This window comes from Malaclemys terrapin, chromosome 21, assembly GCF_027887155.1.
Source record: "Malaclemys terrapin pileata isolate rMalTer1 chromosome 21, rMalTer1.hap1, whole genome shotgun sequence".
NCBI lineage: Eukaryota > Metazoa > Chordata > Testudines > Emydidae > Malaclemys > Malaclemys terrapin.
Genome location: NC_071525.1, coordinates 9,502,141 through 9,518,349, shown reverse-complemented (window position 1 = coordinate 9,518,349; position 16,209 = coordinate 9,502,141). Strand labels below are relative to the sequence as shown.

At 51.2% G+C, this 16,209-nt stretch overlaps 1 protein-coding gene across 1 annotated transcript in view; it reads right to left on the bottom strand.

Moving 5' to 3' along the window:
• Positions 1 to 15,987, bottom strand: part of LOC128827184 (junctional adhesion molecule A-like) — a 39,771-nt gene extending 23,784 nt beyond the window's left edge. The window contains exon 1 of the mRNA XM_054010976.1: positions 15,869 to 15,987. Coding sequence (XP_053866951.1) covers positions 15,869 to 15,926 — 58 coding nt within the window. The 5' untranslated portion in view covers positions 15,927 to 15,987. The remainder of the gene's footprint in view (positions 1 to 15,868) is intronic.
• Between the last annotated feature and the right edge of the window lie 222 nt (positions 15,988 to 16,209).

Genomic DNA, 16,209 nt, shown 5'->3' with positions numbered 1-16,209 from the left:
CCTGGCACAGGGGAGAGGAGCAAGCACCACCCTGTTTGTTTCTATAGAAACATCGCTGCAGTGTTGTCCGTCAGCACCCACACACATGCGCCCTGCATGTGGGCTAGAACGCTTGCCTTCAGCTCCCTTACATTGATATGCAGCGATAATTCTGTGTGGGACCATAGGCCTTGGGTTCTGATATTGCTCAGGTGCACTCCCCAACCGAGAGCTGAGGCATCCGTGACTAGGGATAGCGTAGGATGGGGTTTGGCAAAGGGTACTCCCGCACAAACAACGTGTGGTTGCAGCCACGAGTGGAGAGATTCGAGGATGAGAGTGGGGAGGGTAACTATCGTGTCCAACGGGTCCCAGCCCGGCCTCTGCACCCGCGCCAACCATGCCTGGAGGGGCCGAAGGCGTAACCTGGAGTGCTGGACCATGTATGTGCAGGCTGCCATATGCCCCAATAGTTTCATGCAATTTCTGGCCGTGGTTGTGGGAAACCGGCAAAGGTTTTCGATGTCTGTGAGTGCTTGGAAGCACAGCTCCGGCAGGAACGCCCTCGCCTGCATGGAGTCCAAGAGAGCCCCTATGAATTCTATTCTCTGAGTTGAGGCCAGTGTGGATTTGGGCACATTCAATATGAGGCCCAGCCTGTGGAATGTGGCCTGGGGCAGGGACACATGCTCTGCGGCCTGGGCTTGGGACTCTGCCTTGATGAACCCGTCGTCTAGGTATGGGAATACTTGCACCTGACACTGCCACGACTGCCATACACGTGGTGAATACCTGGGGGGCCGCCGAGAGCCCGAACGGGAGCACCCTGAACTGCTAGCACTGGCCACTGACCATGAATAGTCTGTGGGCCAGGATAATATATGGAAGTACACATCTTTCAAGTTAAGGGCGGCATACCAGTCCCCCGGATCCGGGGAAGGAATTATGGCGGCCAGAGAGATCATGCGAAACTTCACCTTCCTTATGAACGTGTTGAGATCTCGCAGTTTCAGGATAGGCCGGAGCCAACCCTTGGCCTTGGGGGATAAGGAAATAGCAGGAGTAGAACCCCTTGCCCCTGAACTCCTGAGGAACCTCCTCTATTGCCCCTGGAGCAAGGAGCGATTGCACCTCCTGCAAGAGGAGTGCTCGTGAGAAAGGTCCCTGAAAAGGGACAGGGATGGGAGGGAACAGAATATCCCACCACTACCGTGCTGAGGACACAACAATCTGATGTGATCTGGGACCAAGCACAGTAGAAGCGGGAGAGTCGATTCACAAACGGGGGGGTAAGGATCAGAGAGACTGAAACTGATGCTCCGTCCTTGGGCGGATCTTCAAAAGTTTGGCTTCAGGCCAGGGGGCTGTTTGGCCGAACCCTGGCTTTGGCCTGAGGACTGTGGCGGGCCTCCTATTATTTCTGCCCCGTCTCCTTGACGATTCTCATCTACGATGCCCAGAGTAGAAGCGGGACGGGGGCTGAGGCTTAAAAGGATCCCCAAAGACTTCAAAGTTGCCCGCGAGTCCTTAAGGCTGTGCAGGCGAGAGTCTGTATTTTGGGTGAACAGGCCTGCACAGTCAAAGGGGAAGTCCTGTACTGTGTTCTGGACCTCAGGTGGTATTCCGGAGACCTGGAGCCACGCACTGCACCTCATTGTGATGGTGGCGATGGTCGGAGCCCACGAGTCTACCGCGTCTAACAGCCTGGAGGGAGTTTCTGGAGACAACCCTGCCCTCCTCAAGGAGCGCGCTAAACTCTTTGTGCGAGTCTTCCAGGAGTGCCTCCTGGCTCTTTGCCAACAAACTCCAAGAGTTGAAAGCATAGCGGCTGAGTACCACTTGCTGTTGGCCACTCAAAGCTGGAGCCCCCAGTCAACTAGGCTTTTCAGCCAAAAAGGTCCAGTTCTTAGTGTCCTGTGACTTAGGCGTGGGACCCGGCTGTCCTTGCCGCTCTTTGTGGTTTGCCATATCGACCACCAGAGTCCCCGGTTGGGGTGGGTGAAAGGTGTTCGTACCCTTCCTGCGGCACAAAATATTGTCTTTCCACCCCTTTAGCGGTGGGTGGTATAGAGGCTGGAGTCTGCCAAAGCACCTTTGTGGTATTTTGGATCATTCTTATGAGGGGCAAGGCCATCCTAGAAGAACCCTCAGGGGCAAGGATGTCCACCAGCGGGTCAGACTCCCTCCATGACCTACTCTGCCTGGAGATTAAGGTTTAGGGCCACCCTCCTAAGGAGATCCTGGGGACCCTTGGTGTCCATCACTGGTAGGGTGGTGCCCACCCCTGCCTTGTCAGGCGAGGAGGTGGCGGCCCGTGGGGACAGGGTCTTCCTGCCATTCTGGCTCTCTGGAGGTTGGGTCAGGTACCTCGGAGCCTCCCATGACAGGAGGTGGCTCTAGTGTCACTGATGTCGCTGGATCGGGTGCTGCGCCTGAGCATGACAGCCCAGGGTCCCTGTCTCATACGGGGGTGTAGCGAGCCAGCAACGTTGCTGGGGGGGCCCCATGGGGTGCAGATACCACCGATGCCAGCCTGGAGCCCTGACCCTGAGCCTGGTGGTAGGCCCAAGGGGTCCAAAAGGGCCATTGGACTGGGCCCTGCCACTAGGGTGGCCAGGCAACCGATGATTCCACCAGTCTGTGGTGCCAGGTCCAGGAGCGGTAGTGGCTGCATCAAGAGACGGAAGACTCGGCATCTGACTCGGATGAGTAGTCTGTGCCCAACCACAGGAGATGGGAGGGCACGGAGCAGGACGGTGCCGGGGAGCGGTACCAGTGTGATGGTAAGCGGTGCCGTGACATCATAGGCTTGCCACAATGATGAACCAGAGGCGGTGCTGCCATCGGTGCCAGAGCCACATGTGGTGCTGGGCTAGATGTTGTACCCGGGGCCGCCGCTGGTGCCTGGGCTTGCAGGGCCAAGCCCCGCACCTGCGGGGCCGGGGACTGTGCCGTCATGGCAATGAGGTCTCATGCTGCCTCGTAGGTGTCCGGCATGGAGGGACAGTCGATCTCTTCCTCCAAATCCTCCTGAGTCAGGGAGTCCATCAGTACTGGACTCAATGGGCCTCCTGTTGGGGCCGGAGTCAACGGTGCCAGGTCTTGAGGCCCAGACCATGGGTGTCCCACCGGAGGACGCACCACGCTGGAGTTCACTCAAGGCTTCTTGACGGAGGAACGACCCCTGTCCACCTTCTTATGCGGCACCGGGGACAGCAAGCAGTGCTGCATGGTGGCACAGACCTTATGGGTTGGGGAGCAGCACCGGTGCTCCTTGGAGGAGTCCTTCCTCAGTGCCGGGACATCTCGCACTGGGGCGCTGCGCACCGATGATGCCAGTGCTGCTTCCGGTGCCAGCTACGGCTGGAGGGCAGACTCCGTCAGGAGGAGCTTCAAACGCGCTCTCTTAGTCCTAGGTATGAAGCTCCTGCAAATTGGGCACTTATCTGTCTGACCACCTTCTCCTAAGCACTTGAGACAGGAAGCATGCGGATTGCCTGCGGGCATAGGTTTCACACACACCTCTCACATGTCTTAAATCCCTGTGACTGAGGCATGCCCCAGTGCCTGGGGAAACTAGGACAGGGGGAGGGGAAGCCCCCCCCGAAGTAAATGCAACTAAACTACAAACTACCATATAACGAACTAAACTATATACGACTAAGAAAGGGAACCACTAGGTAGGCACTTGCGAATGCAAGAGACTGAGCTGCTCCAACAACCGTCACTGGCGGTAAGACGGAACTGAGCAGGCAGCGGGTCGGCAGGGACCTATATACACTGCCATAAAGCTCCACTCCAGGGGTCTCCACAGCCAACCGACGGGTATCGCTAGGGGAAAATAGCTTCCTATGATTGTGCATGCAGCACGCGTGTGCACGCGCACCTATTGGAATGCACATGAGCACTCACTCGAAGAAGAACTCTTAGTTCCTTTCTCATGCTGCTTTGCCAGGTGTCCTGGTTCCCCAGAGATGTGGCAGGTTTTTAATGGTATCTGCTGCCCCATTTGTTTTACATTTCCTTGTGGGGTTGTTTCCTCCAGATACCTACGACTGGCAGGCAAGTTACCACCCCCCCACCAGCATGAGTATTTGAGACTTGCTAGTGATCTTGTGTGCTTCTGGAGCTTGACACATTTAGCGTGTGCTTCAAATGGATGGGATGCTTCTATAGTGGCAGTCATCTTGGATGCCTGATTGCTAAGAGCTAGTCTTGGCTCTGCCTTGGGCAACTCACACAAGTGCCTCAGTTTCCCCATCTGTAAGTATTCTTATACTTAATCCCTTCTCAAAAGGGGTGGCTTTCTACAGTGTCGTAAGCGTGGGGAAGGTTTACAAGACATGGTTCCTCCCCAAGAAGTTCACAATCTAGAGCCCCACTGATTCCACAACCACACTGGGGTGACAGCTAAATCATGGCTCCTCTTTGTAGTAGAGACAGGTCTTGGGAGGATTCAGCCCTATCTGGGCTGTGTAAGAGCATTCCCATCGGGAACAGCCAAGATCTAGTCTACACCACCAAATGTAAACCAGGCTTTGATTATTCTCAGGGAAAGCTATGTTGTAACCGGGACCAGCGACTGGGCTGTTCTGTAGATGAGGCCTTATAACCAATTTAAATGGTCATAACATCTGGCCATGAGCCACCCATGTTTATGACATTTCCTTCTGTCACAGCCAGGCTAAGAAACTGATTTAGCCTAGTATCTACCAGGATTAAAACAGTTCCTTAACAGTTGTATCCTGTTAATTTTCCTGACCACAAAGATAAGCTATACATTTCACAGCTGCCTCTAAATATGGTTCTTGCAGCGTTCAGGCCGGTGACACAATGGCGATTAGGGTAAGCAGAAGACAACGGTTAATACAGTTTAAGGTCCCATGATCAGGTTTCACTACATCTTGGTTCTTTGGTATACCTTAAGTTAAATGATTTTAACTGTATCAGTATTGCAGGTCCACCAGGGACAGAGCAGGATGGAGAGAGAGAGAGAGAGAGAGAGACTAAGCTAGGCTGGTACTTTGCAAGCCAGGAGAGAATGTCAGAGGTGTAAAATGAAGTGTTAATGGACATTATGGCTGTAATTTGAATCAGGCAGAAAAAGCCTAAGCAGCAATCTGATAACAATAGCTGCTAAATGGCAGCAACAGGCTGGAAATGGGGCAAATCAAATTGCAGTCATTGATTCAAGTCAGGCCTTGGCTACACTCCAGACGCTGTGAAGCGTGAGTGGAGTCTCGCAGCGCTGTATGTAGTCCACCTCTCCGAGGGGAGTAGCGTGCAGCACTGCGAGCGAGCGTGCAGCGCTGCAGGCTCTGATTACACTGGCGCTTTACTCGCTGTGCTCAGGGCGGTGTTTTTTCACACCCCTGAGCGCAGCAAGCTGCAGCGCTGTACAGCGGCAGTGTAGCCAAGGTCTCAGTTAAGTAACTAGAGAGTGAAAATCAGTAATATGCAGCACTAAGCACATGGCAAACTAAATCAACTACATGACAATCAGCAGAATTAACACACAAAGTAGCGGTTCTTTGAGTCAGTGAGTTTCAGTCTGAGCAGTAGTCTGAAGTCTATACAACAACCCGACCCCATTTCACAATTAAACAGATATAACAAAGATGCACCACCGTGGCGAGGTCCAAATGATAACATATAGCACACCCTCCAAGGATGCTGTACCCAGTGGCCTTGCCCCACAGTTCCCTGAGAGCAACGTTTGTGGGAGTCAATCCTTCGCTGGCTGGTCCTGCACCAATGTTTCAGAATGTGAACCACAGACGTGGCATTTTTCAGTGTACACAAAAGCTGATATCTTACTACATTAATAGCAACCCCGTCTGGCATAAGGGACTCTATTCTTTGGAAGACAAGACACAGGACCATAGATTTTTAAGTCCTGAAGGACCAGTGTGGCCATCTAGTCTGACCTCCTGCAGAGCAAAGGCCTTAGAATTTCACCCAGCAATTCCTGCCTCAAGTCCAATAACTTGTACCTGAGCTAGAGCATATATTTTAAGTTTCAGAGTAACAGCCGTGTTAGTCTGTATCCGCAAAAAGAAGAACAGGAGTACTTGTGGCACCTTAGAGACTAACAAATTTATTAGAGCATAAGCTTTCGTGGACTACAGCCCACTTCTTCGGATGCATCCGAAGAAGTGGGCTGTAGTCCACGAAAGCTTATGCTCTAATAAATTTGTTAGTCTCTAAGGTGCCACAAGTACTCCTGTTCTTCATATATTTTAAGACACCCAATCATGATTTAAAGATTTCAAGTGATGGAGAACCCAACAAACTTCTTGGTTCACTGTCCCAGTGGGCAATATGCCCCCTCACTGTTAAAAATGTGCCCCCTTGTTTCTGGTTTAAAATTTTCAAGTTTCACTTGCTAGTCCTCAGATCTGGCATTCTGCCTTTGCCTGCTACATTAAAGAGCATCTGCCTGTTACTCCTGAGGGTATTCAGTGCCAAAAAAAATAAAAATTCTACACACGATATTTTTAAATTCTGCAAGCTTTATTGTCAATAAATAAATGCAGAGGCTCCAGCATGCAGTGGGGAGCACAGGCCACTGGTTGTACGAAGGTGGGAATCACCCTGCAGCCTCCCCACCGCCCACCCCCAGGACACGGACTCAGTGGTGGGGCTGCACTTAGGGTGACCAGATGTTCTGATTTTATGGGGACAGTCCTGATATTTGGGTTGATTTTTTGTTTTTTTAATATGGGCTCCTATTACCCCCCCCCCCCCACTCCCTGTCCCAATTTTTCACACTTGCTACCTGGTCACCCTAGCTGCACCTGACCCAGCACAAGGCCTGGGCCTACTGCAGACACACCCTGGGGCCCTGCCCCTCTGCGCCAGGTGTGGGGCAGGCAGGCAGGATTCAAGTGTGGAGGGGCTCAGTGTGGGGTGAGAGGATTCTGTGTGGGACAATCAGGGTGCAGGCTGCTCCGTGTGTGGGGGTTCTAGGTGTGGGGGGATCTGAATGCACAGAGGCTCGTTGGGGGCAGGGGTTCCAGGTACAAGGGCAATGGGACTCTGCAGGAGCTTCCAGGTGAAAGTGGTTGGGTATCAGTGGAGGAGTCTGGGTGTGAGGGTCTCAGCAGGAGGGTCTGGGTGAGTGGGACTTGGTGGGGGTCTGGGTGCAGCTAGTTGGGGGGTCAGTGGCAGGGGGGTCTGGATGTGGGGGCTCAGGGGGGTGAGGCTTGTCAGGGTGGGGGGTTGAGTGCAGGGAACTCCATGGGGGGTGGTCCGGGTGCAAGGTTGGGGTCCGGAGGCAGGGGCTCCAGGTGCAGGGGGGCTCCAGATGCAGGGGTCAAGGTATGGAGGGCTAGGGGGGTTCTGGGTGTACAGGGTGAGACATGGCAGGGGTGTCTGAGTATGGGAGGTCCAGATGCACGGGGGTTGGGCGGATGGGGGAGCAGCTCCCTGTACAGTGACCCCTCTCCCCACTGCTGAGGAGCGATGGGGGCAGGAAGCAGGGAAGGATGCTGAGCGTCCTGCAGCCGGATCCTACAACACGATCAGCAGGCTGCCACAGCCTTACCCTGGTCTATGTGGCAATGCTCAGGCATCGCCCATGAGCCAGCAACTGTGTGGGGCATTGTGTCAGCTTTAGATACTTCCAGTAAGACCCTCCCACTTGTACAGTCTACAGATATGTCCTCTTTGGTCAGCTGCCCTTGCAGTCTTTACCTTTCCACTGCTGTTAATTCTTCAATATACACTCTTCCCTCTGCCGTGGGGCAGGGAAAGCTTCTCCTTAGGAGCAACGTGGCTGGGGATGGCCTTGTAACTTCAGCTCAAGATCTGACTCTCTGAAGCTGCAAAAATCAGGACCAGAAGTCCCAGCCAAAATTTCCAAAACAATTTCTCGGGGGGGGGGGGGGGGAAATCTATGACCCAGTCTCTGTCCTACAAAGTGTCTCAGCACTTCCTGTATTTCCTGCATCCCTGCAGAAATGGGGCGTGGTTGGCACACTGGGGATGTGGGGAAACTAGTGTGGTTGAGTGATAAGGAAATGCATATTGCAGCAATTGAAGTAAATGGAGGACAAATGGTCAGAACAATAGATTGACTAACTGCTTCCTCACATACCTGCCAGGGAAACCAGTTTCTCTTACAATAGGAGTACAAGGGAAAGCTTCTCCCCCACTCTTTTAAAACTTCCAAGTCTTGTCCAGTGGTACTGATTACCCATCTTTTTGCAACGAATTAGTGCAGGAGCATTTGTACCAGTCACTCAGTGCACAAGAAAGAATTACCCAGCCACTTCAGCCAAGCCTGCTTGCTTTATAAAGAGGTGCTGTTTACTAAGGGCTTGGCTACACTTGCAAGTTAGAGCACATTAAAGCAGCCCCAGGCACCCTAACTCATGATGCGTCCACACTGGCAAGGCATGTAGAGCACCCAGACTCCGCGCTGGAGCACTCCTGGTAATCCACCTCCAGGAGAAGCATAACGCTTGCTGCGCCCCAGCTGGAGTGCCACAGCACCAGTGTTGATGCCCTGATCAGCCTCCAGAAGTGTCCCACAATGCCTGTTCTAGCCAAAGTGATAACCAGAGTGAACTCTACTGCCCTGCCCTCAGGTGACCAACCGTCAGACCCTGCCCTTTAAATTCTCTGGGAATTTTGAAAATCCCCTTCCTGTTTGCACAGCAAGGCGTGGAGTGCTCTCAACAAATCTTTCCAGGTGACCATGCCTCCACGCGCCAGGCAATCCCCAATATGGAGCAATGGCAAGGTGCTGGACTTCATCAGTGTTTCGGGGGAGCAAACTGTCCAGTCCCAGCTGCGCTCCAGCCGTAGGAATTATGATACACCTCTACCCTGATATAACGCGACCCAATATAACACGAATTCAGATACAATGCAGTAAAGCAGTGGTCCGGGGGGGCGGGGCTGCGCACTCCAGCGGATTAAAGCAAGTTCGATATAACGGAGTTTCACCTATAATGCGGTAAGATTTTTTGATTCCCAAGGACAGCGTTATATCGGGGTAGAGGTGTACCTTCGGGCAGAAATCAAGGGACATGATGGAAAGCGGACATGACCAGGACGCACTGCAGTGCAGGGTTAAAGTGAAGGAGCTGCGGAGTGCATACTGCAAAGCGCGCAAGGCAAACTACCACTCCAGTTCTGCCCCCGCGAACTGCCGTTTCTACAAAGAGTTGGACATGATACTTGGGGGCAACCCCACCTCCACTTCAGAGCCCAGTTCAACAAGGCAAGGAGGAAAACAGGAGCAAGGGTGCTGAGGAGGAAGGAGACAGCCCAGCATCCCTAGATGCATGCAGCCAGGAGCTGTTCTCAAGCCAGGAGGAAGGTAGCCAGTCGCAGTGGACAGTGCTTGGGGAAGGACAAACGCCAGAGGTGGTGCCCTGTAAGCAGCTTTTATTTTGGGAAGGAAGTTGTTCGGTGCAGGCTCTTGGGGCGAGGAGGGTTAGGGCTGCATGCATGCCTAGATGCGGAATAGGGCGTTTGTGGGCTCTCTCACATCATGGTAATCAGCCTCAGTAATCTCTTCAGAGGTCTCATGCAGAAGTGAGATATAACTGAGTTCACAATTTCCAAAGGTAAACGGGGATTTAGGATTGCCTCTCCACCACATCCTTTCCACCCAGGCACTAGAGGCAGCAGTGTGGTGCTCATTTCTCTAATCTGAGCTACAGAGGTTTGTTTTTATGTATAATGAACCCAGATTTAGTATAAAAAAAATTTCCCCCCCAAAATCCATACCCCGGAACACCAACATCCCATAGAGCAAAAGCAGATCTAGGTAGTTATAGCTGAGCTCCTCACAACCACCAATGGATTTTAACCTCACACTGCCGTGAAGGTAGATCAGTATTATCCTCATTTTACAGATGGTGAATTGAGGCACATGGTAGCTTAAGTGATTTGCCAAGGTCACACCAGAAGCCTGTGGCAGAGTAAGAAACTGACCCAAGTCTCCTGATTCCTAGTTCAGTGCCTTATCCAATAAGCTATCCTTCCACCCTGCATGAGACTAATTACTGAAATCTTTGCACTTCCAAAGGAGATTTCCCCTCCAACATCTGGGTCAGCAATCACTGTGTCACTACATCCCCCACAGATGAGAAGTTCAGGTTTATGAAAGAGTTATGCTCCCGCTGGGGATTTTAAAGGCTCAGGGAGCAAAAGGCAAGATCTCTGACCTAACAGGATCCCATTAAGACATAGGCTAGGTCTATACTACCCGCCTGAATCGGCGGGTAGAAATCGACCTCCCGGGGATCGATTTGTCGCGTCCCGACAGGACGCGATAATCGATCCCCGAATCGGCGCTCTAACTCCACCAGCGGAGGTGGTAGCAAGCGCCGCCGACAAAAAGCCCCAGAAGTCGATTTTGCCACCGTCCTCACAGCGGGGTAAGTCGGCTGCAATACGTCGAATTCAGCTACGCTATTCACATAGCTGAATTTGCGTATCTTAAATAGACTCCCCCCAGTAGTGTAGATGTACCCTTAGTCTAGACCAGTTTCTCCAGAGGTTCTTACATCCTTTTGAAACTCCCGCCCTCTGTCTGCACTATTGAGACGACCCGTGCTGATACCTCTACCATTAACAGTCAAGCATATTGCCCTTATTACTAATGTTTTAGAGATTAAATCTGTAAATACATTTTATAGGAAAACAGGAAAAATGACTAAGTGCTTTTTAACCCACTTAAAGAAATATCTCTGTGTGGACAGACTGGAGCCTTGAGCCTTCTGCAATCTGCATTTGTTATAAGCACCTCCATCAGGAATTAGGGCCCCATTGTCCTAGGCAAGGTACAAACAAATCAGACAGTCCCTTACCCAGAAGGCTCACAGTCTAAGACAAAAGATTTGACTTGTGAACAGACAGGAGGGAGGAAGAAGGGATGTTAGGTTAGTTGTAACAATGATCTTAGTACTCCCGAGTGATCACTAGTCTAGTGTCCTCACATGGTAGTGATAAATAGGTTTCACAAAGATAGACTAAGGATGGATTTAAAAGACATAAGGCGGGGACTGCAAATTTAGATGAGGATTTCTTCTTACAAGTAATGGGAAAAGCAGACACGCAGGTTTATTACTAACCCATTAACACTAGCATGTAATTAATGCAGAGGAGGAGACCGTGCTCATACATCATAAGAATGTCATTACAACAGCATCATGTGCAAAGGAGACAGCAAACCCCCATGATTTAATCAAGAGGGATGGTTAAAAGGAACTGGGAGGTTTTGGAACACAGAAGTGGTCAATTTGTCTGACTTCATCAAGACAACCACCTGGAAGTAAAAAAAAAAGGGGGGGGGGGGGGCAAAAGCCAAACGCTGATTGCAGGAGCTACACATGCATTCTGGAATTATTTGTAGTTTTAATTCAAAGTTAAATTTACACACATGTAACATGCATTACTTAAGACTAAAAAAAAAAAAAACCTTGCTTTTCAATGGAAAGAGAGGCTACCTTAAAAAGGATGCTGGCAGGTCAGCTTTGACCCAGAAATTAAACAAGCACAAATGGTTTGTTTTTCTTTAAAAGTAAGTTTTAAAAACTAAAATCACAAGTTTCCATTGATTTTTAGAAATTCAATGGAAATGGGCAGGGTTTAATGTTTTTTAAGTGACCAGCAAAAGGGGAAAATATGTGTTGGATTGTAAAGAAACAATGCACAAAAAAGGCCTGAATTGATTTGTGTTTTAATAATGGGTTTTGTATTTTTGCCCTCCCCCCCCCCCCCCCCCATGAGAGATTAGAGCTTTTGCTGAACAAATTCACTGAGTCACTAAAGAATTAACCAGATTTTGACATCAAACAGAGCTATTGAAAGGAAACTGTTTTCCATGACTTCCAGTTCGTTAACTTGGTGATGTCTCATCCCTCTTCTCTGGAATGGTTGTTGATTCCCTCCATTCTTCACTTATCCACCCTTGACATTTTTCACCCCCTTCCATCTGAAGGTCCACCCTGCCAGCTTCCCCCTGCCCCCATGCTGACCCCCAACATCTGCTTCCTCCACTCCTGTTCTTGCATTGTGGTGTGTTCCTGGCAAAACCGCTATGACCAGGCTAATTGCATGCACTACAAATTCATTCTCTCCTGTTCTACCATCTTCCTACATGAACCACTCTGCTACTCCATCTTAAATGAATCCCATGCCTCCAATCCCAGCTGCCTTTTCACCACTTTTGGGTATGTCTACACTGCAAACTAGAAGTGTGTTCTTAACTCAGGTTAGCTAACTTAGGATAAAATAGCAGTGAAAACACAGCTACACAGCATGTGTTAGCATCTGGAGTTAAAGTCTTGCACTGGTAACCCAAGCTAAAAGACAGGTTACTGTGTCTTCATTATTATTTAAACCCAAATTAGTGAACCTGAATTAAGAATACACTTTTTTCCCCAGCAGTGTAGCCCTCAATCCTCAAACCTTCCTCTCCTCCTGCATCTCGGCTTCTCTCTCGACACAGGATCTTATCAATTTCTTCCCAGGAAAAAACAAAACCCTGACATGACCTTCCCTCTCCCATCTGCTTGCCCTTTCTTTACCTTGCCCTCCCACCTCACAACCCTCTCCTCCTTCTCCCTGAAGACAGACAGAAGTTTCTTATCTTCTTTCCTTCTCCAGACCCTCCACTTGCCTCACTGACTCCATCCCACATGCCTCACACCCAGTCTCATACCCTCCCTTACTCTTCTCCGGCTCTTTCCTCCCACAATACAAACATGCCTTAAAACACCCACCCTTCTCCCTCCATTACCGTACCATTGCCTCTCCCCCTTTTATCTCTAATCTCATTGTGTCATAACTATAAAGGGAAGGGTAACAGCTGTCCTGTGTACAGTACTATAAAATCCCTCCTGGCCAGAGACTCCAAAATCCTTTTCCCTGTAAAGGGTTAAGAAGCTCAGGTAACCTGGCTGGCATCTGACCTAAAGGACCAATAAGGGGACAAGATACTTTCAAATCTTGGGGGTGGGGTGGGGGGGGGGGGAAGGCTTTTGTTTGTGTTCTTTGTTTGGGAGTGTGTTCGCTCTCGGGACTGAGAGGGACCAGACATCAATCCAGGTTCTCCACATCTTTCTAAACAAGTCTCTCCTATTTCAAACTTGTAAGTAAATAGCCAGGCAAGGCGTGCTAGTTTTCCTTTGTACATTTACAAGTTGAGAAAACCTTTTACTAGAGTGTTTATCTTTGTTTGCTGTACTTTGAACCTGAGACTAGAGGGGAGTCCTCTAAGCTCTTTAAGTTTGATTACCCTGTAAGGTTAATTTCCATACTGATTTTACAGAGATGATTTTTACCCCTTTTTTCTTTAATTAAAAGCTTTCTTTTTAGAACCTGATTGATTTTTCCTTGTTTTAAGATCCAAGGGGTTTGGATCTTGATTCACCAGAAGTTGGTGGGAGGAAGGAGGGAGAATGGTTAATTTCTCCTTGTTTTAAAATCCAAGGGGTTTGGATCTGTATTCACCAGGGAATTGGTGAAGGTTTTTCAAGGCTTCCCAGGGAGGGAAAAATTGAAATGGAGGCAGCGGAACCAGAGTTAAGCTGGTAGTTAAGCTTAGACGTTTTCATGCAGGCCCCTACATTTGTACCCTAAAGTTCAAAGTGGGGATCCAGCCTTGACACATTGAATACATGATCTACAATCCCTGGCTGGAATTCCTCTCTGCCAATTCCATCCTAGACCAGAAGCAGCACTTCGGGGGAGGGGGGAGCCTTGCAGGGCCTATAGCCACCCCAAAATTTGCCTTAGCCCTCTCTCCCCACCCCACCAGCCTCCGTTCTCCGGTCACCCAGCTCTGAAGGCAGAGCAGAGGCTGCTGGCCGGGCATCCAGCTCCAGCAGCATTGGAGAATTAAGGCCAAGCATGGGGCCTGAGACTAGCCCCCCAGCCTGTGTCCCCACTAGCTGGGACACGATGCCCAGGGTAGGTGAAGGGCTGGAGCTCTCCACAGCGGTCTGGACTGACTCACTCCAGCCTGGGCGCCTGGACCCTGCCCCCCCCCCTACAATCACTGCTATCCGAGGATTCTGCTGGCCCTGGAGTCAGGTCCCCACACCCAGGCAGCTCCTGCCAGCTGCAAGCAGCCAATGCCCCACACTGCTCAGCTCCAGTTTCAGACCTGGCTGGAGGTCGGGCCTCAAGGCGAGGGGGGGCACAGCTCCCCAATTTTCTGTCTGGCCCACCTCTAATAGCTTGAGAGCTTTCAAAATTAGTTAACACCTATTTAAAGCAAATCCTGATAGATTTGCGTTAATAGCTCTTTCTAGAAGATTCATACACCCTTTTGGGTTGAAAAGACTCCAGTTCTCTCATCCTCCAGCAAGGACAGGGACCACAAGACTTGATATTCCTGATTGTAAAGTTACAGAAAGCAAATGAAACTTTACAACATTCGGGCTGTTCTTATACATCATAAAAGCAGCACAAAGGAAACAGCTTTAAATAAACAAAGCTTTCCCAGCAATATTTGCAATCCAAGCATTCAAAGTGCCTGAAAACACTGGTACAATGACAGACAGGCTACCCAAAAAAATTTTCATTGTTTAAGTGCAAGAAGTGAATAACCTCAATGGTGAAAACCAAACTGGATTTCTAGAGTGCTTCCATTTTCCTGAGTTTGAGACGTTCTTGTTAATACAGGAAACGAGATTTGTTTAGCAGCATCTAGGATTTGTGACTTAACTGGGTCTCCAACTGTGAGCACTGTGGAAACAGCCTCCTGCAATCAGTATGTCTGGACAGGCCCCTGCATGCATCTGATAAGGAATCATCAGCATTTTACAACCGGTGTTTAACTCACAAGGAAAGAAACTTCTTCCCCCAATTCAGACCAAGCAAAAATTCAGAATGAAGCATCGCTAAAATCCACCCTCCCAGGCCTTTAATCTGCCCAGAAGGGCCCTGGCAAGGGCTTTACAGAGGTTCAAACTCAAAGCACCAAATAGAACAGGAGTACTTGTGGCACCTTAGAGACTAACAAATTTATTAGAGCATTAGTTGTCTTACCAACTCCCACCTGTTCATGCTCTCTGTGTATGTGTGTATATATATCTCCTCAATATGTTTCACTCTATATGCATCCAAAGAAGTGGGTTGTAGCCCACGAAAGCTTATGCTCTAATAAATTTGTTAGTGTCTAAGGTGCCACAAGTACTCCTGTTCTTTTTGCGGATACAGACTAACACGGCTGCTACCCTGAAAGCACCAAATGTTTAGCACAATCCTCAAACCCCAAAGGGAATAGGGGTCAATGCAGGGTGGGGACTCAGCTGAGAAAAGGAGACTCAGCAACAAAACGAATGATCTGCGAAGCAAGGAGCGAGACCCCGGAGCAAAGGAGCCATGGGCAGCCCCAGGGTACTGGGGTCCCAACACCTCAGAGAGAGACAGACACAGCTTCATGTACCACCACCACCAGGATCATGCCAGGCAGACACCCCCAGCGGGATGAAAAGTGAAGCTCCTGAACTGCCTCCTGCCCCGGCCTCACAGCCCCTACCCCCCCCTCCTCTCTCCCCTCCCCCCGCCCGCCTCACTGCCCCTACCCCCCCCTCCTCTCTCCCCTCCCCCCGCCCGCCTCACTGCCCCTACCCCCCCTCCTCTCTCCCCTCCCCCCGCCCGCCTCACTGCCCCTACCCCCCCCTCCTCTCTCCCCTCCCCCCGCCCGCCTCACTGCCCCTACCCCCCCCTCCTCTCTCCCCTCCCCCCGCCCGCCTCACTGCCCCTACCCCCCCTCCTCTCTCCCCTCCCCCCGCCCGCCTCACTGCCCCTACCCCCCCTCCTCTCTCCCCTCCCCCCGCCCGCCTGCCTCACTGCTTTCCCCTCCCCCGCCTCACCGCCCCGCGCCCCCTCGGTCTGACCGCCCCGGCGCGGCACTCACAGGAGCTGACGCTGAGGAGCAGTAAGTGGAGCCGGCCCCACGCCCCGGGCCCAGCCATCGCCGCGCACCCAGATACCCACGGAGCTCTGCGAGATGCCGCTGCCTGACTGAGCCCCACCCGGCCCCGCTCACCGCCTGCAGGTGAGGCCCCGCCCTCTGTGCCCCCATTGGCTCCCGGCCCACGCCCACCGCCCCGTGCACCCCGCCCCCACGTACTGATTGGATGCCGGTACGGTGTCGTCAACCAATAATATAGTCAACCCTGTGCCCCGATTGGCTAGCACACCTACAGCTCCGCCCTGATTGGCTACCGGTGGGGGCCCTTAACCTCGCCCCCGTGA